At 44.5% G+C, this 25628-nt stretch overlaps 2 protein-coding genes across 2 annotated transcripts; both read left to right on the forward strand.

Moving 5' to 3' along the window:
- Nucleotides 1-690: 690 nt before the first annotated feature.
- igbp1 (immunoglobulin (CD79A) binding protein 1) lies at nucleotides 691-7060 on the forward strand. The gene is made up of 3 exons (XM_061788263.1): nucleotides 691-1517; nucleotides 4764-5093; nucleotides 6268-7060. Exons 1-3 carry the CDS (start codon nucleotides 1041-1043, stop codon nucleotides 6538-6540), a joined length of 1080 nt encoding a protein of 359 aa, XP_061644247.1. The 5' UTR covers nucleotides 691-1040; the 3' UTR covers nucleotides 6541-7060.
- Nucleotides 7061-9161: 2101 nt separating this feature from the next.
- abhd18 (abhydrolase domain containing 18) lies at nucleotides 9162-24465 on the forward strand. Its single transcript, XM_061787403.1, has 14 exons — nucleotides 9162-9301; nucleotides 9827-9979; nucleotides 11921-12005; nucleotides 12101-12201; nucleotides 15602-15677; nucleotides 15758-15842; nucleotides 16064-16091; nucleotides 17207-17345; nucleotides 18491-18580; nucleotides 18846-18947; nucleotides 19050-19288; nucleotides 19438-19574; nucleotides 19820-19982; nucleotides 23034-24465. The coding sequence occupies exons 2-14, from the start codon at nucleotides 9888-9890 to the stop codon at nucleotides 23089-23091; spliced, it is 1395 nt and encodes a 464-aa protein (XP_061643387.1). The 5' UTR covers nucleotides 9162-9301; nucleotides 9827-9887; the 3' UTR covers nucleotides 23092-24465.
- The last annotated feature ends 1163 nt before the right edge of the window (nucleotides 24466-25628 follow it).

A 25628-nucleotide genomic window follows, 5' to 3' on the forward strand; every position in this document is an offset into this window, starting at 1 on the left:
TCTGACGGCCCTCTGAGGGAAATCGTAACTACAATGCGGCCCGAGACACAAAAAAAAAGAGTTTGACGCCCCTGCTCCAAAAGAAAGTGCATTAAAACCATAGATTATTATTTTGGGATTAACATATGCGTTTTTACACAAATAATAAACTGAAAACAAAACATGGTAAAATGTAAATGCATGATAAAAAAGGCTTTGTTGTGTTATGTGTCCAGCATGTGGAAAACCACACCATGCCATGTTGACCTAATGACAAATGTGCTCAATTTAGACAATATCGCTTCATATGACCTATTCAAAATGTCAGACAAACTAATTAGATTGCACCGCAAGGTGGTGCTTCGAGGTCATTTTTAGAAAAATATGTCATGCTTGAGACGAGAGCAGACCGGCTCATGACCAGAGCGAGCCAATCACAAGCGTCAGCTTTCGGACGAAGTGATATGAAAACAAATTAAGAGCTTTTGCAGCTATTTTTCAAATGTATATAACATTGTAATCATGGAAATTTCAAAAAAAACAATTGTAATTTAATTCAACATGCGTGGTAGGTTGATTGAAGACTGTAAATTGCCCGTATGTGTGAACGTGAGTGCGAAATGGTTGGTTATTTCTGTGTGCCCTGCGATTGGCTGGCGACCGGTTCAGGGCGTGCCCGGCAGCTCGCCCGAAGATAAAGATAGCTCGAGTCGGCTCCAGCACGCCCTCGGCGAAGCAGAACAGAAAGTGGATGGATGCATTTTCTCCCATTCGTCTAATGGATTACAATGACATTTAGTAATTCAAATGCATAATGTCGTTACATGTAATGAGTTACTCCTTAACGCTGAATAACGTCAATAAGACTTCAACTGCTTGAACACGACGCGACACCAAACTTTTTGCATTCTTCTTTTGTGACGCATAAAGCAGTCGGTAGGCCGCAGCACTCTTAATTTCGGTGCTCATGGAACATGATGCGTTTGGACCGATAGGTGTCAGTATTATCCTTTGAATAGCTGCCTTTGAAACGAAGAAGACATACCGGAAATCGTACCAACATGGCGGAATGCGAAACAAGCGGCAGTGATAAACAGGACTCGCATTCAGATGCTGAAGCGCCCAAATTGTCGGATTTATTTGACCGTGGCTGGAAGATATTTGATGAGGTAGATAATACAAACGATCCTCTTGCTTCGAACAGTGTTCAGGTACGAGTTAAACGTGCTATCAGTATGTTAGAAGAAAGCTCCCGAATGGCTTCTCAGCTGGACTTGTTCAGTCCCAATGAAGAGTTGGAGGAGATCGCCACAGCAGACCTCAAATATCTGCTGAGCCCCGCTCTCTTAGGAGCCCTCACCATGAAACTCTCAGGTCGAGACAAACGATTGGAGATCGTCCAAACAGCCCGGGCTTACTTTATGGATTTCCTGAACAGATGTAAAGACTACAACATATCGCGGTTTAGTCTGCCGGAAACCGTGAATGACAGCACAGTTCCTGACGAAGCAACAGACAATGCCCGCTCCGCCTGTGTGGTAAGTGGAAAACCATTGCGGACAGAAGGGGGCTTGTATCCGTTTTGCGCGCTTCGAGGGCCAAACTACACGCTGATTAATGCGCCGTCGTATTAAAAGTACAACATCGGAGTGCGGTCAAGCCAGCCTCCGCTCGTAAATAGTGTTGTTTCGTTCACAAGAGCGAATCTTTTTAGTGAACGAACTGAACCGAATCGGTTTATGAAATGATTGGGGTCTTTTTTTTATGTCGGCCACCACCCGCCGCCATGCGAGTCGGCTGGGAGCGGAAACGGAACCGCTGAAGCGTTCTGTCACTCGCTTCTGAATCTTCGGCGAATGACCAATGAGCAGCCAGCGTGCAGTAGAGGGCGGGACTTCACTCAACGTACTGCCGTGTGATTTACGATTCGCTAGCGTTGTCCCTCACTTTGGCGAATGACCAATGAGCAGCCAGCGTCAGGCAGCGCCGTGCAGGTGGGGGAGGGACTTAAGTGAACTGAGTGATTCGTTCAGTAAACTGGTATACTGAGAAACCGAAGAGTGATTCGTTCGTGGAACTTCTTCGTTTTCGTTTGCGATCCGCTAAGGAGCGATGTACTAGCGAAAGGAACGACGTCGTACGCAGTGAACGTACTCATGAGTGATTTATCCCCGCAAGGATAACTTTCTTCTAGTTTCTTCAAGCTTAACGGCTAATGTTGACTGTTAAAGTCGAGCGCATCAAAACAAGGACACATATTGAAAACAAATGGCAATGAATAATTAATGTTTTTACGTACACATACGTATCATTCACGATGTGTCTCTAATTCGATTATTAAAGCTTTTGATTTCATATTAATAATAATATGAATAATAAGGGATTAAAGTTCTATACCCCTCCTTGAGCCGTCACCTTATCGTGGTGGAGGGGTTTGTGTGTCCCAATGATCCTCGGAGCTAAGTTGTCTGGGGCTTTATGCCCCTGGCAGGGTCACCCATGGCAAACAGGTCCGAGGTGAGGGACCAGACAAAGCACGGCTCCAAAAACCCCTACGACGAGTATAATAAATGGATTCAGGTTTCCTTTGCCTGGACGCGGGTCATCGGGGCCCCCTCTGGAGCCAGGCCCGGAGGTGGGGCTCGAAAGTGAGCGCCTGGTGGCCGGGCCTGCACCCATGGGGCGGTGGCCGAAGGCGGGGACCTTGGCGAGCCGATCCCAGGCTACAGAAGCTGGCTCTAGGGACGTGGAATGTCACCTCTCTGGCAGGGAAGGAGCCGGAGCTGATGTGTGAGGTCGAGAAGTTCCGACTAGATATAGTCGGACTCGCCTCCACGCACAGCTTGGGCTCTGGTCCCAGTCCTCCTGAGAGGGGTTGGACGCTTTTCCACTCTGGTGTTGCCCATGGTGAGAGGCGCAGAGCAGGTGTGGGTATACTTATTGCTCCCCGGGCTTGGCGCCTGTACGTTGGGGTTCACCCCGGTGGACGAGAGGGTAGCCTCCCTCCGCCTTCGGGTGGGGGGGGACGGGTCCTAACTGTTGTTTGTGCCTATGCACCAAAAAGCAGTACAGCGTACCCACCCTTTTTGGAATCCTTGGAGGGGGTGCTGGAGAGTGCTCCCGCTGGGGACTCCATCATTCTGCTGGGGGACTTCAATGGTCACATGCGCAATGACAGTGAGACCTAGAAGGGCGTGATTGGGAGGAACGGCCCCCCCGGATCAGAACCCGAGCGGTGTTCTGTTACTGGACTTCTGTGCTCATCACGGATTGTCCATAACGAACACCATGTTCAAGCATAAGGGTGTCCACACGTGCACTTGGCACCAGGACACCCTAGGTCGCAGTTCAATGATCGACTTTGTGGTCTTGTCATCTGACTTGCGGCCGCATGTCTTGGACACTCGGGTAAAGAGAGGGGCGGAGCTGTCAACTGATCACCACCTGGTGGTGAGTTGGCTCCGATGGTGGGGGAAGATGCCAGTCCGACGTGGCAGGCCCAAACGTATTGTGAGGGTCTGCTGGGAACGTCTGGCGTAATCCCCTGTCAGAAAGAGCTTCAATTCCCACCTCCGACAGAACTTTGCTCATGTTCCGGGGGAGGCGGGGGACATCGAGTCCGAGTGGACCATGTTCCGCGCCTCCATTGCTGAGGCGGCCGACCGGAGCTGTGGCCGTAAGGTGGTCGGTGCCTGTCGTAGCGGCAATCCCCGAACCCGTTGGTGGACACCAACGGTGAGGGATGCCGTCAAGCTGAAGAAGGAGTCCTATCGGGCCTATTTGGCATGTGGGACTCCTGAGGCAGATGATTGGTACCGGCTGGTCAAGCGGAATGCAGCTTTGGTGGTCGCTGAAGCAAAAACGGGCGGGCTCTCCTATCTCTGGGGTTGAGGTCACCGAGGTGGTTAAAAAGCTCCTTGGTGGCAGGGCCCCGGGGGTGGATGAGATTCGCCCGGAGTTCCTCAAGGCTCTACATGTTGTAGGGCTGTCCTGGTTGACACGCCTCTGCAACATCGTGTAGACATCGGAGACAGTGGGGTAGAATGGGGTACCGAACCCCCTGATACGGGCTGTTCGGTCCCCATACGACCGGAGTCAGAGTTTGGTCCGCCTATCCGGCAGTAAGTCGGACTGGTTTCCGGTGAGGGTTGGACTCCGCCAAGGCTGCCCTCTGTCACCGATTCTGTTCATAACTTTTATGGACAGAATTTCAAGGCGCAGCCGAGGCGTAGATGGGGTCCGGTTTGGCGGCCTCAGTTCTGTTGGCTTCATCAAGCCGTGACCTCCCAACTCTCACTGGAGCGGTTCGCAGCAGAGTGTGAAGCGGCTGGGATGAGAATCAGCAAATCCAAATCTGAGACCGTGGTCCTCAGTCGGAAAAGGGTGGCGTGCCCTCTCCGGGACTTTACTGTTTCAAAAGGCCTTGGGTAGATTGGATTAACATGACGGCACATAGAGGCTGAAATCTGATTGGACAAAAACTGCAGCAAAGACAAACATAACAAAAATGAAGAGAATAGACTGCTGGGAATAAATGGATCCAATTACATGGCAGAAAACGAATTTAGGTTGTCAATGCTTCTAATCGTGCTTCGGCCAGCAGAGAAGGCCTTCCTGGGCCTGATGATGTTTCACCACTGCATTTTATCAAGACAAGTTTCAGCTGACTTACTTTGATTTGTAACGGGCCAGTTTCCAGTGATGAATTATCATAAAGCGATTCATTTATTCAGCTGTATTTTTTTATTTTTTTTTTAACTAATATGCAATGTATTTTCCCCCAGCCTATGCCCAGTACATCAAATTTGGTTGCCATGGCCGCACAAAGACAAACTAAAATTGAGCGATACAGTCAGAAGAAAAAGCTGGAGGCCAGACTGTCGGATGTGCGGGCATCTGTGGAGAGCGGACAGGCCGATGATGAAACCAGCAGAGATTTTTACTTGCTGAATGTCCGGAAATGGGTGATTCTGTGCCTGGATGAAGTACAGAGCATCGACCAGGAGATGGAAATACTGAAGAGTATGGATCAGATGCAGCTTAGTGCGCCGCAGCCTGCTAGACCGAGCAGGCCCCCCATGAAGCCTTTCATCCTCACCAAGGATGCTCTGCAGGTTAGTTTTGGGTGTAGCGATACAAAAACAACAGCGTGACATTTCTGGGACACTTCACACTCGGTGTTAGCATCTTGAATGATGCGGTCACAAATGGGCATTAACTGCGCTGTAGGGTTTGAACCGACAAACAATTGGGTACAGACAGTTACTTATTGAAAAGCAATCACTGCATTTACAAACAATGCATTACAAAGGCACTAACCACTGAAAAAGTGATCGAATAGGGGTCGTTTTCATATAATTTGATCAATAAAGGTAAGGACACTTCAACTTATTTAGCAGTTGTTTAATGGCACCTAGGTTTTATATTTGTAAATGTCACATCCTGAAACAGACGTGTTTAAAGTCCTATTTTCAAAAAGGCATTGATGAGTTATAATTTGAGGCATTCATACTCAAGGAAATGGTGGTGGCCAATTGAAATAGTTTTTATCACGCTAAAGACAAGCAGCTTCACGAGAATTGTGTGAGTTGCACAATTTGCCCTTCAAACGCCGCGGATACAAGTGCATAAATGATCCTAACTACTCATTACACGCATTCCACTCTTGTCTTTATACATTCACAATAACAGTCAAGATATGCAATAGTTCCTACACTTTGACAAATTCATGTATTCATATCTCAAAAATAGCACCATTTATTTTGCTGTCTGCCATTGTCTCCAGTGGCATTAATGGTAAAGACAGCTTGAATGACAAAGAAGGACTGTTTACGAAGAATCCCCCCCCTCCCCCCCAAAAAAGGAACTCTGAAGACACATTTTAGTTTTTATGGAAAAGGCACATTAGGCTATTGGAGAAAAATCCTATAGAGTGTTCCAAAAAAATGTAATTGGCATCGTCCGAAAACGTGAAAATCATGGAACTTCATTTCGGATACCTAACGGAAGACATTTTGGCATTAAAAGGTTGAAAATATCCATTTGTAATATTTTTTTCTTAGAAGCAATTATGACCTTTTTGATGGGTAAGTGCCAATCATTCAAATACTCATATCAGTAAAATTCATTGATTTTCAAAAGGAAATTCCGTGGGGCACGTCTTTACCGTTATCAATGAAATTACATGAAAATGAGCCATATGTTTGTGATGCGGCTAAAATAACAGGATAACCTGTAGCTGATTTAATACCACGCTGTATGTTATTACCGTATTTGTTCGTTGCACAGGCTCAGGTGTTTGGGGCTGGTTATCCTAGCCTACCCACCATGACAGTGGATGACTGGTATGATCAGCACAAGAAACACGCAGTCCTGCCAGATCAGGGAGTTCCCAGAAGGGTTGCAGTGGAGGAGGACACTGATGCGAAGGAGAGCGAAGAAGAAGGAAAAGAGAAACGGGCTGAAAACGATGAGGAGGAGTCTTTGATGAAAGCCAGGAAGTGGGACGACTGGAAAGATGATCATCGCAGAGGTTACGGAAACCGCCAAAACATGGGCTAATTGGTCCCAACGCCGAGTGGCCAAACACGCCTTGGTCTGCGGGCACGCATCATAAACTCTCTGAAAAACTCTTGCTATTTATGGATCACCGAAACGGATTGTGCATCGTTTGGTTAAGGGATTGCGAGACGTGCCGCTGAGTTATTCATGCTACACTTTCCGGTTTTAGTCCTTTTAAAGGACTTTTGTTCAATTATTGACATGTCTTGAACTGTACTTTTTGCCTTGACTGAATGGAACCTAACTTTGTTAAATGTGTACCATGGTCTTGCCACAAAGTTCAAAGCCCTCAGTGAGACACCGTCAGCAGTTACGGTACATTACGTTTGATCAGAACATTAAGATTGTGTGGGTGCAGCCTCCAGAATACCTCCAAGTGAGGCACTTCACAATGATGTGAGAAAACTATCAGATCTGTCCAACCAAAACATGAAATGCTTTCATTTTGATTTGTCACATTCACTATGAAATTGTGCCAAAATGTGTTCTGTTAAAATGAGAATAAATACAGTCAACTCGATGTATTGCACCTGAATTGTTTTCACAGCTCTTGTATGCAACACTGATTTTATACACACTGTCGATAAGGCGATATTATTATCATTGGAATTGCGATGAGTTGGCTTGGGGTCGCACCAAATGTGTCAACATATAGTTGCGTATTTCACTGACCACCGCTCTTGCGAATTGTGAAAAGGTGCCTCAAAATGCACAGTGCAGTTTTGGAGTAACACCTGAAGATGGCAGCAATGTAACGTTAGCTGCTCAGGAAAAAAAGGCAAGCGAAAGTCATCCAACGGTGTGGCCTGAGCGCGATACACATCATATTTAGTCGACCCCGCCTTTTGTGTACGTCAGCGCGTCCGCCACATTGGATGTGTCAGAGCTGCCCATAAAGACTGAACTAAACACTATTTAATTTCTTATCTTTTGATTTTAAATGTTTAATGATTCATAGCAATGTATACAAATAAGGGCAATCACTGGAGAATGACGAGCTGGAAAGCCTTTTCTTATGACAGCTGCCTGTTTCCTCAACCCTTTTTATCTTTGGGAAACCTCGATCGTATGAGAAACGTGAGCTAAGCAACTAAGGACACAGTCGTTCGGGGCAAGTCATGGAAAGCTTTTTAAGCATTGATACAATATACTTGAGACCCAGCGTAAGGTCGATGGACTAGTATGCTCAGTGGACGGAAAACCGGTCCTCAAAAGTGCATACTGGTCCTCGGAAATGTGGACAACGAGTCCTCGCGATACATTTTAGACACTTATTTCTTTTTGCAAATTTAAGAAATCACTTTTTTTTTTTAAACAATTTTGAATTTGAAAGGTGAAATTTCATGAAATAAAAATGTCTGAAAGTTGTAACCTTGAGGACCAGTTGTCCTACCCTTGGTATGCACTTTTGAGGACCAGTTGTCCTACAATTAGTCGGCGCTTTGTCATCACCAGGAAGATACATCAATGCACTTGTAGAGCAACTAGGATGCACATGCACTAGTAGAACAACTGTGTCCTACTAGTACCCTTTTTCCGCTACTATATAATATTACTGCACAGGTTTGACATAGTTTAGAATGTCAGTAGGAGTACTAGTAGCACGCAGTTGTCAACTAGTGCACAGTTTGGTCACTACGAGCACGTCTATAATAGCATACTGCACTAGTACATATGAGGGGCAGTCAAAAGGTAATGAGCGCAATTTTCCTCTCTCTTTATTTCATGCGATAGATACGCAAAAGAAAGAAAGCCCAAAACGTGGGGATTTCATTGCTACTTTTCAATCGGGTCGCCCTTCTTGTCAACACGGACTGTCCATCGGTGGGCGAGGGCATGCCATGGATGCCAGCCTCACGAGATTCAGGAGGCTGTGTCATTTACAATCAAAAGTAATTGTTCAGTCTTGATCCCATTCAGGTCTGTCCAGTGTCGGGACGATTACTTTGGAAATGCAGTTGGTTGCAATTACTATTGACCCTTTTGAAAATGGAATAGCGGTGTTAACTATTTCAATTACTTTCTGGAAGTAATATAACTAATTACATTTGATTACATTTGGATGACTTTTCTTCATTTTGGATGAATGCATCAACAGGAGCCTTGTATGTTTCCTCTAAAAACGTGGATTGAAACCATAGAGCATTATTTTGGAATTAAACACATAGCCTATTTGTTCTTTACAACAATAATAAACTGATAACAAAACGTGATGAAATATAAATCCATAATCAAAATGCGTTTGTTGCATATGTGTACAGTATGTGGAAAACTTGATACCATGTTGAGCTAATAACAAAACAGAAATGTGACAACGAACTCAAGTCAAAAAATTGCCAGCTTATTGTAATGGAATTATAGGTTAGGTGTTTTAAGAAATTGATCGCAAGAGGGAAGAAGCTGTTGGAATGTCTACTAGTTCTAGTTTGCATTGTAATTGAGTTGCATATTTTCTCCCAGTAACGTAATGGCTTGCAATTACATCAATTTTGTAATTAAAATACGTAATCTTGTTACATGTAATTAGTTGCTCACCAACACTGGTTCTGTCCGAGAGCGAAATAGTTGGTACGTCTCCCAGCAGCTAATTTCTCCACTTGACCACATCCAACATGGCGGCGACGTTGACGTACGACACAGAGGCCAAGATAGTAACTATTAATATACGACGGATGACATCTTATCTATCTTTAGGGTTCCTCACAATCAGTTCGACCAATAAATTCACAGCAAAGACAGCACCGTTCGCGCACAGAGTGAGGTAATGTTAATTGTCACTTTGCATTCGAAGTATAAGAGCGTGTTTGTTTACCCGAGCGAAAAGCGTCAAGAATGAATGAGCAATGCTAACTAAGCTAGTGGTAACTGAAAATGAAACTTTGGACAAGGAGCATATTTGCACTTGACGTGGCGATTATGTGCGAGCGTTCTTTGGGCGCGTATCGAAGTCTCTGAAATGCAAGAACTTTTTTTTTTGGGGGGGGGGGGGGGTGTTGCGACGAGATAACCTTTTTCCAAGTAGCGGTGTGTTTGCTGAGCATTTTCCTCTTTAAAGCTTTGAGCAGGCACGGAGTGCAGATTGCCGTTGCGCAAATGTTTGCATAGTTACGGTAGTTGCACGAACTGGCGATCAAAGGTCACCCATCCGGTATTTTCCTTGACCTTGGACGGGACAAGGTTCAAGGTGGCCACTTGGTCACGAAAGAAAAAAAGGCGTAATAGGGTTTTGTTCGGTGATGAGGCTACTGATGATTTTGTTTGTTTGTGTTTCGGCTCACCGATATAGAAGTGGCCTGGAGTGAGCGAACATTTGCGGGTTTGTGTGTGGAGATGCCCGCCGCTGGTCCATGGGTGCGAGTCGACTGGACGCATTTTACAGAAGGCTGCTCCTCGGCAAACTCTTCATCGGGGGTTGGGGAAGGCCCGAAGACCTCAAGAGGTAGCGAAGGCCCTTCTCCATCGTTGCTAACCCTAACCGCACCACGGTTGGCAAACATTCACCCCAATTTGCTTTCAAGTGAGTCGGACGAGAATGACGTGAGACGTTTTCATCTCGTCGGAGCAATATTGGCGAAAGACGTACCGTACTGAATTTACAATTTGTCCATTTTCAATTCATTTGACTGACGTGAGTATTTGAATTATTGACAGTTGTTATTGTTCAAATGGTATTTTATATATATATATATATATATAAGAAAACAAATAGTAATATTTTTCAAATTGTTAATGCAGAAATGTCTTGACTGTTATGTGTCTGAAATGAATTTGATGATTTGCAACACATTTTGTGAAGATGGCGATTCCATTTTTGCATATGTAGGATTTTCCTCCCGCTGCTTGATAGGCCTTTTCTGTGAAAACTAACACAAATGCATCTGGGTGTGTTCAGCGCTCCTTTTTATTGGAGTGAATGACTCGGGAGACATTAGAAAAACACTCGACGCCACTACCTGCTTCCTGTGCAACTGTGCGTACGATCTTAAATAGTCAACAGGTTAAATTTACTAAACTTTAGCACAGGACATTTGCTGACTTTTATCAGACGGGATGAAAATGGCTCCAATTTGGCCCAATTAGCGACACGTGCGAGTACAATTCGTTCTGTGACGCAAGTAAACGTCTGATTTTGAAAACAAACATTTGAACAATCTTAACTGTCAGTTGAGAATGTTAACGGTCATTTTCTTATACAGCGGGTACGGAAAGTATCCAGACGCCCTTCAATTTTTCACTCTCATATTGCAGCCAAAATCATTGGAGTTAATTTTCTCCCCACATTAATGTACAGACAGCAAAGCACTCCATATTGAAATTGTTGAAACCTTTGCAGATTTATGAAAAAAGAAAAACAATCACAATATCACACAGCCATAAGTATTCAGCCACTTTGCTGTGGCACTCCCACATTTGAACTCTGGTGCTGTCCATTTCTTCCGGACTCCAATGAAGTTGTACAACCGTCTCAAGGATGATGAGAGGAGTGTTAAGATGAGTGTAATTGGTTTAATAATGAGGACCATTTCTGCACTTGTATCTGCAGACACATAACACTTGCGCGGTGTTATGCGAGAAGGGGCCGCCGCCATCAGTGGATTCTCTCAACAAAGCTGTGGCAAAATGGAAGCCGTTATTTTCCCAATAGGAGTTGAAGAAATCTTGTTTTTCAAATTGAAATGAGTGTCATTATCTCTCGATGTCAAGTCGAGCAGATCATGCATCTAAGAGACATGACGAGTGTCATGAGGCGTTGTCTCGGTCCCTTATTATCTCCATCAAACATGTTGCCGCTTGGTGACATCATCAGACGGAAAAGTCATCGAGCGACCACCGCACAAAACTGCTGTTCAGTTCAGTTGTTAACTTGAACCAAGGAGAGCGAGCACATCAGTGCGGTTTTAGCTGCACTACGTCGGTTTCCTGTAACGTTCGCAAGTGCCTTCAAAGTCCTTGTTTCTAAAGCAACTTGATGGGTTCGGACCAAAATACATCGCCAGCTCTCAGTAAATATCAGCCCGCAAAACACTTTGATCATCTGCTGCCGGTTTGTCGGAGGTTCCCTGCAGCAGCCGAAACAAAATTTGGAACGTTCGCTATACCCCGAAGTAAAAACAGTCAATACTTTCCTAACTTTGATGAGAAATGACAAGGCCATGTGCCAGGATGACACTTTTTTTCAGGTTCTTCAGAGAAGAGAAGATAACCTTTATTAGTTCCACAAATTTACCCATTTCTTAATAAATCTATAATGTTACATACACTAAACCTGTTAGATTTTGAGAGTCAATCACTAAATGAGTTCTCTGAGATGTTACTGATCATCAGGAATGGAGCCGATAAGATTTGGACCGATGTTAAACTTGTGGGGTTGTGCTTGCAGAATCTTTGAGTTCCGTAAGATCATTGCTGACAGAGAGAGATGCAAGTCTCTGGTGGCCAAGGACTATCCGGTGCATATAAACAAGGTACTCCAGCTTTGTTCACTTCAAACACTCTACAACTGTGGTGCATATGTTGTTCTCACTGTAGCTATGAAGGTGTTCTTTGAATTTGCGCCCAGACAGAGGCGCAAACGGATTGTTACATCCATGACGGTGTCTTCATTTCACCTCTGGAGCACTTGGTTCCTGGAATCCTGCCAACTGAGGCTGTGAAAGCAAGGTATTAAATAGCGCTGCACCATATTGGACAAAAAAAATACACTGCAATGTTTTTTACCTGGCGAATGTAGTGATGAGCAAAAATGCAGGAAAACGTAAAGTTCTAAATTCATCCATCCCTCTATCTATCCATTTTCTTCCGCTTATCCGAGGTCGGGTCGGGGGGGGGGGCAGTAGCTTTAGCAGGGACGCCCAGACTTCCCTCTCCCCAGCCACTTCCTCCAGCTCTTCGGGGGGGATCCCGTGGCGTTCCCAGGCCAGCCGGGAGACAGCGTCTCGCCAGCGTGTCCTGGGTCGTCCCCGGGGTCTCCTCCCGCTGGGACGTGCCCGGAACACGTCACCGGGGAGGCGTCCGGGAGGCATCCGAATCAGATGCCCGAGCCACCTCATCTGGCTCCTCTCGATGCAGAGGAGCAGCGGCTTGACTCTGAGCCCCTCCCGGATGACCGATCTTCTCACCCTATCTCTAAGGGAGAGCACTCATTGTATCCGGGATCTCGTTCCTTCTGGAGTACCTTGTTTATATGCACCGGATAGTGAAGTCCAGAGGTGAAGTCCAAGGCGATGTGGGACCAAGGGCGGCTCGGGATAGGTACGGGGCGCAGCAGACCAGCTGGGGGAAGATGTGAAGTCTTTCCTCGCGCACAGACGGAGCAGGCTCGGACAAACCCCCTTTAACCAGGTCGGGGCACCAGAAGTGTTGTTGTACGAACTGGATGGTGCGGGTGATTCCGGGCTGACAGGTGAGTTTAGAATTGTGGGCCCACTGAAGAACGTCAGAGCGTGCCGAATTGGGTACAAAAAGCCGTTCAGGAGGTCTTGGGATCTGGTTGGGTTCTCCGAGCATTTTTTACCATCTGTTCAATCTCTCAAGTGGTTGCCCCAACGAAGCAGGGGGAAGGTAGGATGGGTTCAGGTTCAACTGTGCTGGAGGGGCGTGAAAAATGCGAGAGAGGGCGTCAGGCTTGCCGTTGCGGCAACCAGGGCGGAAGGACAGGCTAAAGTTGAAATGGCTTGGGAAAAAGGTCCCATCGAGCTTGTCGTGGGTTCAAATGTTTGGTGGAACGGAGATGGGTGAGATTTTTGTGATCGGTCCATATAACCAAAGGAGAAATGATCCCCTCCAGCCAACGCCTCCATTCTCCAATTGCCCAGACGATGGCCAGCAGCTCACGATTTCCCATGTCGTAATTCCGTTCGGCTGTGGCCAGGCGACGGGGAAAAAATGGTACAAGGATGTAGTTTCTCGGGTTGGGATCCCGCTGGGAGAGGACAGCCCCCTCACCAGTGTCGGAGGCGTCAACCTCCACAACAAACTGGCGGGAGGGGTCGGGGTCTGGTTGTAACTGTCTTTTGGCAATGATGTAGCCTCAGAAGTGTACGGAGGAGGGACGGAATTCACACTCTTCTCGTTTCACAAAAAGGCGGTTCTCAAGCCGGCGTTGGAGGACTTTGCGGACATGTTGGTGATGTTCTCGGGGGAGCAGGAGAAGATGAGAATGACGTTGAAATAGACAAAGACGAACCGATTGAGCGCGTCACGGAGGACATCGTCGATGAAGGTTTGAAAAACTGCGGGGTGTTTGTTAACCTGAAGGGCATGACAACATATTCAAAATGGCCAAGGGGGACAGGCCCTCCTCACCCTATAGCTAATCCCCCCCCCCCCCCCCCCCCCCCCCAGCACTGATTAGGTGGCTGCAATAATCTGATTGTTAAAACAATTGTGGCGTTTGAGGCTTGGGCTGTTAAATGGGAGGTCTGAAAATTTGGTGCTATTGCAGTCTTACCTGTTCGAGTTCCAGCCAAGATTGTTGTTCAACATTTGAATCGAACCGTTTAATGAGGTATTTGGCTAGCTAAGTAATAGTGTTTGAAGTTAGGTGCTTCAAGTCCCAGTTCTGTTTTACTTTTCTGAAGGCTACATAGGCTAATTCTATTCTATTTTTGTAATTTTTCGAGTGAAAAATGTAAAATGGCAGAGTCTAGCTTTTGGAACCACTTTAACGTGGGTTTGAATGGGATCATTGAAAATAAACGGTTAATTTGAGGTAAGGTTTTCCTTTTTACCGTAGCTATACACCCTTAGAAGTGAGATGCGTAAGCTGTTCCAACGTTTTAAGTCGTCATTTTTTTACCATTAGAGGTCTGTGATTTAGATGATCTGAGATATTAATGCATAGCTATTTGATATTCCCTGTAGTAATTGGAAAGTTTGGATTTTGGTCCGCAGGACTCCATGAGTTAGTCGTTATAGGAAGTATTGTTGATGTTGACGAGTTGATAGCCTATTCTGATAATTGTGAAAATGTCTCAATGAGCTTAAAAGCTGTTTGAAGTGATGACTTGTGTTCTTGTAAATAAAGGAGGAGAGCATTGATTTTGTGTTTGGACACAGAAGAGCAGATACCTTTTCATACAAGTGTTCTGCCGGATCGTTATTGCCAGTGGTTCGATAAATAGTACGAATAGCAGGGGTGAGAGTGGGCATCCGGGGAGTCAAGTTCCTCTTTGCAAAGTGAAGATCAGCTTTTTCGGCTTCGAGTGACAAGACAGTTGCTTTTAGATTATTACGCTGAGACATACTGATTAGGTTTATCAGTCACCTGACATTGTTGGTGGCACGCAGACCTTCGATGAAACCTGTTTGGTCACAATGTATTATTTTTTTTTCGTAAGACATTCATAAGTTGACCTGCTTGTGTGTTCTGGATCATTTTCCTGGTGCGGAACAGCTTGAAGTCATGAGCTGATGGCCAAAATGTTCTGGTAAAGAACAGAATTCATGGTTCAGCCAATCACAGTAATTCGTGAGAGCATGACGAACACGGTGGTCCGTCCCGAAGGACCGCCACGTGTGACTGTTGGTCGGATGTTCTTTTTCTCAAACGCTGTGTTAAATTTACGCCAGATGTAACAACAGACACACCTTCCAAAAAGTTCCACTTCTGTGTTGGCAGTCCATAGAATATTCTTCCAAAGATCTTCGGAATCACTCGGATGTTTTTTTTTTTTGCATAAGTAAGACAAGCCTTTGTTCTTTTTGGTCAGCAGTGGTTTTTGCCATTTTTGCCCAGTGTCTTTCTTAGTAAGCCATGAAGACTGATAGATGTGACTTTATTTCTCGTCTTTTTTTTTTTTTCTTTTTCTTTTTCTTGAATATGCTTACAATGCGTGGGTTTTCTCCGGGTACTCCGGTTTCCTCCCACATCCCAAAGACATGCATGGTAAGTTAATCGATTGGCTGGCGACCAGTTCCGGGTGTACCCCGCCTCTCGCCCGAAGATAGCTGGGATGGGCTCCAGCACGCCCGCAACCCTGGTGAGGCGAAGCGGTACAGAAAATGGATGGATGGATGTTCTCGAATTCACTCTTTTTTTTTTTTTTTTTTTTTTTCCCAGGTTCCAGTTTATAGTTCCTAAAAGATGGCAAAGCAACAGACCAGTATGTATTCACTTGGCTGGCACTGGGGACCATGTAAGTTCCTTTCTTTTTGAATCGACTTGTACAAATGCCCATACACTTCATGTCATTTGAACCTGATCTGCTCATTGTAGTTCTTCTGGCGCCGAAGGACCCTGATGGCCAGGCCCATGGTCAAAGAAGCAGGAATGGCTTCCCTGCTTTTGGAGAACCCTTATTATATCCTTCTGTTGTTTTTGCACACTGGCAATGTTTTTAGTAACATCATGTTAACACGAGGCGGCACGGTTAGCACATCCGCCTCACAGTTCTGAGGACCCGGGTTCAAATCCGCTCTTGCCTGTGTGGAGTTTGCATCTGAATTCTTTCTGCTGGTCGTGTGTTTTTGTCCCGTCGTCTTTCCGCCTCCAAAAATGTTATCCTTTGACTCCCCTTTTCACATGGCTATCGAAAACCTAAAGACCAGTTGTAAGTTTCAACCTCTTTACTCACTGAAACAGACAACCGCCCATACACATTCTCACCTCTCTTGCCAGTTAGCAATGCAGTGTGGGCATAATTGAAATCTCGTTTAGCAGAAAATTGAAATGGTTTATACGTGACCACACATGAACTCATTATCTGCCAGCTGTTTTCAAACCAAAGATCCCCATATTGTGCCGTTTTAGTTTTTTGACTGATCTTTCAAGACCCAAATATTGTGTTCTGTGGCAATATAAGCAGTGAACCTACCAAAAAAAAAAAAAAAGAGTACTCTTCTTTCACACAACAAAAAGTTTGTTTCCAGCTTGTTCTGTTTTTGTTTTTTTATAGCAGAACATGGGTTGGTTTCACCCAAAATACTGGTTTCTCACCAAGCTGAGGAAATGCGCTTTTTTGTGAAAAGAAACAAGCAGAACAGTGACTTTGACGTTAATATTTTTTATTTTTTTTTGCTTTTGTGACACCTCAAGCAATTAATCAACAAAACAAGATTGAAAAAGGGCTTGTGATGGAAAAATACTAAAAAAAATTACACATGCAACTAAGAAATGCGCTGTGAGTGATGCTGACACACCACATTGCTCAAGTTCAACATCAGTGTTCTTTTTTTTTTTTTTACATTGTATTAACCACTGCATCATCTTTTCTCACAATTGAAACGCATCCCCTGTTCATACCCTAGCTACACGTACTCTGTTCAAGTGTCATGTACCTAAACTTGTCTGACTGCCAACTTGTTGGCATTTCTCTCCCAAAAATAATTGACTGATCGATTAGGCGAGCGCTGAGCCTAATCTTGATCTTCTACTCAAAAGCTGTGCTGTTCTGAACTTGAAATCGATGCAACACCGCCATCTAAAGGGATCTGTCAGTCATTACAGTGGTCTGCAAACCTGCATTTCACAGACGAGATGGGCGAGACCCTCATACACCCCTAGCTCATAAATAGTTGGATTCCAGTTGATGAACATAATTGCCCATGGCAGTGAATGAGTTATTTTAATTGGCTACTCACTGTATTTTAGTTTGTTTTAAGACTAAGACTCAAATGGATGTTTATGCTAATAGAGAACCACATGATCTCTGCTTCTCTTTTTTAGACGATCCTGTCTAAAGAATGTGTCAGACCTGCTTGTGATGGGTGGAGCTCTGATCTTGGAGTCCTCTGTGCTTCTCCATTGGCTGGAGAGTGAGGGGTACTCACCTGTTGGAATGACCGGTATTTCCATGGGGGGATATGTAAGTGAACAGAATCATTCCACATTCTCTCATTGGAATCGGTGAAGATCATTTCCTTTTGTTTAACTAACCATTTGATGAAATGACATTTATACAACTACATTAGAACTACTAATGGGGGGGTGGGGGGGGCAATTCTGGAACTAACAGACTTTGTCAACGGCAGTTTAAGTGAAAAAGGGAAACTATTTTTGGACACGTTCAGTCCCGGCGGTCCGTTTTATCCGATATCCGTGATATCGGGGTCCGTTTTATTAAAGCTCCACTTTACATGTAATACAAAACATCAACGGTACAACTCATGCTATGAGTCATGCAAGACAATGACCCGAAAAACACTGCCAACACAACAAAGGACTTCATCGGGGGGAAAAAGTGGAAGGTCTTAGACTGGCCAAGTCAATCACCGGACCTTAACGCAATAGAGCATGCATTCGACCTCCTGAAGAGGAGACTGAAAGGGAAAAAAAACCCAGAAACAAACATGGCTGCAGAAAAAGGCCTGGAAAAGCTTTTCAAATGAAGAACGCAACAGTCTGGTGAAGTCAATGGCTTGATGCAGTTATTGCAAGTGAGGGTTATGCCACCAAATATTAAATGTTATTCACTTTAAGTTAATTTAATCATCTCTGTTCCAAGACTTTTGCTCACTTGGAAAGTGAGCGGGCAGAGAAGCTTTCATCATCAATTCGATACGAATTGATGATGAAAGAGTGCCAACAAGTCTCGGAAAAGGGGTCAGGCAAGGCGACCAACTGTCTCCGAAGCTATCTACAGCTTGCCTGGAAGAAATACTTCAAAAGCTCATTTGGGGAAAAAAGGTTGTGTCTTTTTATGGTCCAAAACATTGGCACCCGTGGGGTGCTAATATTTTTAGTCATGACTGTACAGGTCCGTTTAATAGTTTGAGCATATCCACATGCCCAGTGCGAAAATGACTCAATAGGATTGTGACTAAAAAGTTGGGCAGCATCTTAAGGAAAACCACTGAGACGAAACCTTCCGTTTGTTTGGGAAGCGTCGGACAAATGAGACCAGGATTTATTTCTCCGCTTGTCTAATGGCTTGTGCAATATCACATAGTACTGTACATACAAATGCTTATATTTGAAAGATATTTGTAAATGGTTTGTGTTTGTCTCAAGATGTCGTCTTTAGCAGCGACTAATTGGCCGAAGCCGATCCCTCTGATTCCCTGCCTGTCGTGGTCCACTGCCTCGAGTGTCTTCACCACGGTAATCCACACGCTCTGATCAGCAAAGGTGGAAACATTGACACTATTCATTTATTATTCAGTTTTGATGCACTCGTTCCCATGCCGCAGAATATTTTCTTTTGACATTTTATCAATGTGCCAAAGTCACTCTTGAAAGGTAGGTTTACATGTACGGCATTAAAGAGTTTTTAGATATTGAAGTAATTATCTTTTCCTGGGAAGCCAAATGCGAATACATTTGGAAAAAACTGTTCAACCTTTTTTTGTGTTTCGTGCTTGTGTAGGGTGTGCTAAGTAAAGCAGTGAATTGGTCGGAGCTGGAGAAGCAATATGCCATTAATTCAGTGTATGAAGAAGAGATCATTAAGCTGTTGGAGTATTGTGGGGTTTGTTTATCCCCCCCCCCCCCCCCCCCCAGATTATCCAATAACTATTGAGTAATTAATATATAGACATGTAAGATAATCAGGTGTGTCTTCATCTGTTAGGCTGACTCCTTCAAGATGGCTCAAGAATTTGTAAAACCCTCTTCGGGTAGAGGGGATTCTTTCGACCATCTACGAGACCCGCCGAGAGGAGACAGAGTGTCAATGGGCTGCTACTCAAGGGCGGGAGGAAAGGCCGAAATTGGGCCTGGCCTGTGGATCGGAGAGGGCGTGGCTGCACCCAAACTGGACACGTTATTATCGGTGGACAACACCAAGACGCGTTTAGACCCCTCACCGAGGTGACCACTTGTTGCTCATGTGAATATTTTGTGATTTCATTGTCATTTGTAGGCAACAGTGATGATACAGTACGTTGAATGGTGTACTGCTGGAATGCATCGTTGCTGTAGTTTACTCGGTTTTCTCTCACACTTTTGTTTTAAATCAGTGGCTTCCAAGCAAACAAATGGCTGACTGGCAAGAAGGAAGATTCAGCCAAAATCTGCCGGCCATCATTACACAGCGAGTCGATAAGCTTCATGAAGGGAGTGATGGATGAGTGTACACACATGGCCAACTTCTCTGGTTAGTGCTGAGGTGCATACGCAGTTATAGACAGCTACATCGCAATAAGTTGGTGTCAAAAGCTTCATTTAGTTTGGCAGTTCAATTCAAAAAAAAAAAAAAAAAAAAAAAAAATGAAACTCATTCTCCAATTTCTTGTCGAATTTGAATGATGACAGTTTCCACTTTGAAAATCACTGACTTCAACAAGATTGACTACCATTGTCACAACTGCAAAATGGTCTTTCCATTTCCCTCCCTCCTAGTCCCTGTTGACACCAGTCTGATCATCGTGGTGCAGGCCAAAGAAGATGCCTACATCCCTCGTGCAGGGGTCCTGAGTCTGCAGGAGATTTGGCCTGGATGTGAAGTCCGTTATCTAAATGGAGGACATATCAGCGCTTATCTATTTAAACAGAACGTCTTCAGGTAACACTTGACAAAGTCAAAGAAAATCATATGAAGTGTAAGGTCAGGTAAATTGCATGTTAACACCGTACTGAGTGTTTTTACTTTGTTTTATATTGAAGTGTTTTCAACAAATATGGATTGTAATTATGACTTTTTTACGACATTGTTAGCGTGGGTTGGTGATTGCGTTCCGAATCGCATGCACATTCAGGTTAGGAACGGAACCGTGTCCGAAACAGAGGACCCCCGTACTTAAAAAGGCCATTTCCCATAATATGCTCCCTTTAAAGGGCCTATGGCATCCAGATGGTCTATATTTCACTAACAAGTTCTCTTTATGTATTTTTGCTGGCAGAAAGTTTCAATAATAGCAATCTGTAAAAAAACGAATTGCCCTGGAAACGCCCCTTTTACATTTCGCCACCATCTCTTGGGGGTGACGCCAGTGACAGAACTGGGGAGTAAATTCACTACATAGCTGGCGTGGACAAAGGAATGTACTCTACTCTGAAGTGGCTCCAAAATTCCAGTTTTTCAGGATAAAAAACAAACCCGGACACCCTGCGGAGGAAACTCATTTCGGCCGCTCGTATCCGGGATCTTGTTCTTTCGGTCACGACCCACAGCTCGTGACCATAGGTGAGGGTCGGAACGTAGATCGACCGGTAACTAGAGAGCGTCGCCTTTCGGCTTAGCTCCTTCTTTACCACAACGGATCGATACAAAGTCCGCATCACTGCAGACGCTGCACCGATCTGCCTGTAGATCTCCCGTTCCATTCTTCCCTCACTCGTGAACAAGACCCCAAGATACTTGAACTCCTCCACTTGGGGCAGAATCTCATCCCCGACCTGGAGAGGGCACGCCACCCTTTTCCGACTGAGGACCATGGTCTCAGATTTGGAGGTGCTGATTCTCGTCCCAGCCGCTTCACACTCTGCTGCGAACCGCTCCAGTGAAAGGCCACCAAACCGGACCCCCTCTACGCCTCGGCTGCGCCTTGAAATTCGGTCCATAAAAGTTATGAACAGAAACGGTGACAAAGGACAGCTTTGGCGGAGTCCAACCCTCACCGGAAACAAGTCCGACTTACTGCCGGATATGCGGACCAAACTCTGACCCCGGTCGTACAGGGACCTAACAGCCCGTATCAGGGGGTTCGGTACCCCATACTCCCGAAGCCCCCCCCCCCCCACAGGACTGAACATTGTTAGGCAGCCATTTTCCGAATCAGAATCATCTTTATTTGCCAAGTATGTCCAAAAAACACACAAGGAATTAGTCTCCGGTAGTTGGAGCCGCTCTAGTACGACAACAGACAGTCAATTGACAGAGAACACTTTGGAGACATAGACATTGACAAAAACAGTCACTGAGCAATAAAGGGTTGCTAGTTATCTGGTAATTTTTCAAAACTGTTTTGGGACAATTGTGCAAAAAGATGCAGAGTCCTCTAGCACAAGAGCAGTTTGAATGACTAATCTCGCAATAGTCCGGTGCAATGACCATTGTGCAAAGGGCGCCGAGACTTCAAGGAGTGTATGCGGTTTAAAGTGACAAGTGGTGCCATAATGTGGGACAATGTTGATTGGGCAAATGTTCCAGATACTCCTGAGTCAGTGTGCAAATGGGTCTTTTCAGGTCTTTCCAGAGATGCTCAATTGGGTTTAAGTCAGGGCTCTGGCTGGGCCATTCAGAAACAGTCACAGAGTTGTTCTGATGCCACTCATTCGGTACTTTAGCTCTGTGCTTAGGGTTATTTATTTATTTATTTTTGACACTTCTGTGTCTGAGCTCTTCAGGCAGTTCCTTTGACCTCATGCTTCTCATTTGCTCTGATATGCACTGTGAGCTGTACGGTCTTGTATAGACAGGTGTGGCTTTCCTAATCAAGTCCAATCAGTCTAATCAAACCCAGCTGGACTCCAATGAAGGTGTAGAACCGTCTCAAGGATGATCAGAAGAAATGGACAGCACCCGAGCTGAATACTTATGGCTGTGTGATATTTCAGTTTTTCTTTTTTAATAAATCAGCAAAAATTTAAGCAATACATTTTTTCCCCTGTCAATATGGGGTGATGTGTGTACATTGAGGGGAAAAAAATAACTTCAATGATTTTGACAAATGGCTGCAATATAACAAAGAGTGCAAAATTTAAGGGGGTCTTAAAACCTTCCGTACCCACTGTACCATTGCACACTCACATCAACACATCACTCCAAAAATTATGCTCAATCGCTAATTTAATATCCTAAAAAAAAAATGCTAATTTATTACGGTGTAATTGATTAAAATGGTACAAACATATTGCCAGGCAGCCTTGCGCGTCAAAGTCAGCCGTGGTCACACAACACTACCACCGTACAAAAAACCTTTTTAAGTTCACAAAAGCAAATGCCTGTGTCACGTCATCTTCACAAACTCTTTTTCAAAGGTGAGCAAAGCAGTCAATACATAATTGAGTCAAACTTCACTATTTTCACTCGTTATTGTCTTAAATAAACATCCAGACTTTCAATATACATGCCAATTACGTACTAGTTTAAGAAGGAAATGTGCTCTTATCACGGTTACTGATGCCTGCAGGCTCGCGCAGTTTTGGACCTAAATGTGGCCGTGTCAAAATATAGCTGAAAATCAAATGTCATCAGAAAACAAGCCTTAAATTACTACAGAGTCTATCCATACATTTTCTGTAGCGCTTTTCCTCACTAGGGTCGCGGGGGCGTGCTGGAGCCAATCCCAGCTATCTTCGGGCGAGAGGCGGGGTACACCCTGAAATGGTCGCCAGCCAATCGCAGGGCACATACATCCAAGCAAGCAAACATTCCCACTCACCTTCACACCTACTGAGTCTATTTTGGGGGGGATTTTTTTTTTTTCTGCTGACATTGTTTTTTTTTTGCGTCCAGAGCTATGGAATAGGTGCCAGTGTTCACAGCATTAGAAAGGTCCTTTTTAAATGTAATGGTGTTGAACAAATTCCGTTTTTATGCTTCTCTTGCTCATTACTAATAGTCACTACTTGTTTGTGGCAGTCTAATAGATGATTTGTTTCTTTTTTCTAGACAGGCTATCTATGATGCATTCAACCGATTCTGCCGGAAGTATCCCCACCTCCTCTAGCTATGGCAGTGTTGATGCCCTTACCCTCCTGTGACAGCAACTTGCACTGTGTGTGTCCGTCCGTGTGCAACTTCTCTCTCAGCCTGTAGAAGGGAAATGTGATTGTGCAGCTTAAAATGTATTGAGTGATTTGTTTTGTTTTTGTTTTGTTTTTTGTAAAACACATTTTGCCAACTGAAAAAAATTGCTTACATGGCTGTTTTAAAACATTTTATTCTGAATACACATGTAAATGACTGCATCATATTTCTTTTTATTTACTGTATTGTTGATGTGTAACTTGTTCAGCAACTGACAGGAATGTTTTTTTTTTCCCCCCTACACTTTCTTGTTTAGCCTCAAGCCCATTTGTAATCACACCCATTTAGGATTAGTATACCATTACACCTAAGGTCCGTATTTGCAAACCAGTCCCAATATTTAATTTTATTTGATGTACTTATTTCCTTTTTTCATTTTTTTTTTCCCTCAAGTATTTTAAATTACATTTCTATAAATCACATTTTTAAACCATCACCTTAAGTACAAGCTTTTTTTGAAGTCTGTACTAAATTTGAGGAAATACAAAAACATTCTTCATCAAGGGTTTGAATTTGACCCTTACTCATTTTGAAACAATAGAAATTTGAGAAGTCAAAAGCTATTTTACGACAATTGAGGGCATTTGTTTTTTGGTACCATCCCTAAGTAGAATACCATGCTACCTCTTTCGTCTGTTGTTAAAGGCTAATCTTGTCATCACGGTATAAACCGGAAACTACTGTTGTTTGGTACCCTCTGTTAAAGATTGTGTGTGTTCAAAACATAGTTGTTCACCCACTTGACTAAAAATGTGCTGTTCCTGTACAGCAGTTCTCAGTATAACTGCAGTGTGCCAATCCTCATGTTGCCTTAACATGACTCATCATTTCAAATTGCGAATTGAATCTACAGGAACGTGCTAATGTTTGTTTCGGGAGTGATGCTGCCTTTGGTGCTGCAGTGGACCAAGCCAACTATCGAAAGACATTCAGATTTATGACTCACTCATCCATTGAGCTACTGGTAGAACTTGTTGTTCATTAGCATGTTATGCACCTGACTGGGGAAATCACAAAAACAAATCATTTGAATTTAATCAGCTAAATTTGTGCACTGCATGCCTGTTCATTTTCCGAATTTGAAAGTGAATTCAATTGAATTTAGAATTATCAGTTGAAATGTGTTACTTTTCTCACTTCGGCTTTGTCACTGGCGAGGATTGCTTTTGTGCTTCCAGAAGCTTTCAGCTCATATATTAGAGGATAGCCTTCTGTTGTTTGTCTTTTATGGAGCCAAGGAAGCAACAGACACAGTTTCTTTCAATCTTTACAGTAAATTGACCTTTACAACCTGTCTCGACTTTTACCGCAGATGTTTTCCCCTTGACGTACGCATTACCTGCTATACGTTTGTCACTTCTGGATTTTTACTGTACCTTAACCCGCTTGGCCAGTCTTACAAGGTGGTATAAGTTAAATTTTACATTCAATTGTCCTGTGGCTTATACATCCATCCATCCATTTTCTGAGCCGCTTCTCCTCACCAGGGTCGCCTGTCATCGGGCAGGAGGCGGGGTACACCCTGAACTGCTTTCCGGCCCATCGCAGGGCACATACAAACAAACAACCATTCACACCTACGGGCGATGTAGAGTTGTCAGTGAACCTAGCATGCATGTTTTTGGGATGTGGGAGGAAACCGGAGTGCCCGGAGAAAAGCCACGCAGGCACGGGGAGAACATGCAAACTCCACACAGGCGGGGCCGGGGATTGAACCCCGCTCCTCAGAACTGTGAGGCAGACGCTCTAACCAGTTGGCCGTATTAAAATACCATTTAAATAAAAAAGATGAATCTTTATATTGCCTTATAGCTGTCTCACAGCCACTGGTTTCTCAATAACTTGCCGAAGCTTGTTTTATCCAAACGTATTCTCCATCATGTCCTTTTTTGGTGGTACAATTGTAAAATAATTAACAATCAAAATATCTCAAGTTTTTTTACGCGCGACTCTGTACAGTACCGCTACTTTCGTTTTGAAATCAAATTCCAGCCTGGACTTCCTGTTCTTTTGGCTAATGAGTGTTTTGTTTTGGTTTTTGTCCCCCCTTTACATTTTGGAATCAAACAACAGTCTCAGGGGTGACAAGGACCACATTGTTGTTCTGGTTTTTGTCAGAGGGCCGATGACTGTGACTTTCATTTACAGTCATCAGCCCTCCGGACAGCCAGGGCCCCCCAAATGTTCGGGGCCCCGGGAGAGTTGTACCCTTTCTCTCAACTCCCACCTGACTTCCAATCATCTCTATGAACAATTCCGGTCTGGCGTCCGTCCCCGCCGTAGCGCAGCAGCAGCGCTCCTCAAGCTCACCGACGACCTCCTCCTGGCAGCTGACTCTGTTTTGTCATGCATTAGGGCTGTCGCTGGCCAACACGGATTTTCAATTCCCTCCATAGATTTTCCTTTGGGTTGAGGTCTGGAGACTGGCTAGGACCTTGAAATGCTTCTTATGGGGCC

Source organism: Phyllopteryx taeniolatus, chromosome 10 (assembly GCF_024500385.1).
Source record: "Phyllopteryx taeniolatus isolate TA_2022b chromosome 10, UOR_Ptae_1.2, whole genome shotgun sequence".
NCBI classification, from domain to species: domain Eukaryota; kingdom Metazoa; phylum Chordata; class Actinopteri; order Syngnathiformes; family Syngnathidae; genus Phyllopteryx; species Phyllopteryx taeniolatus.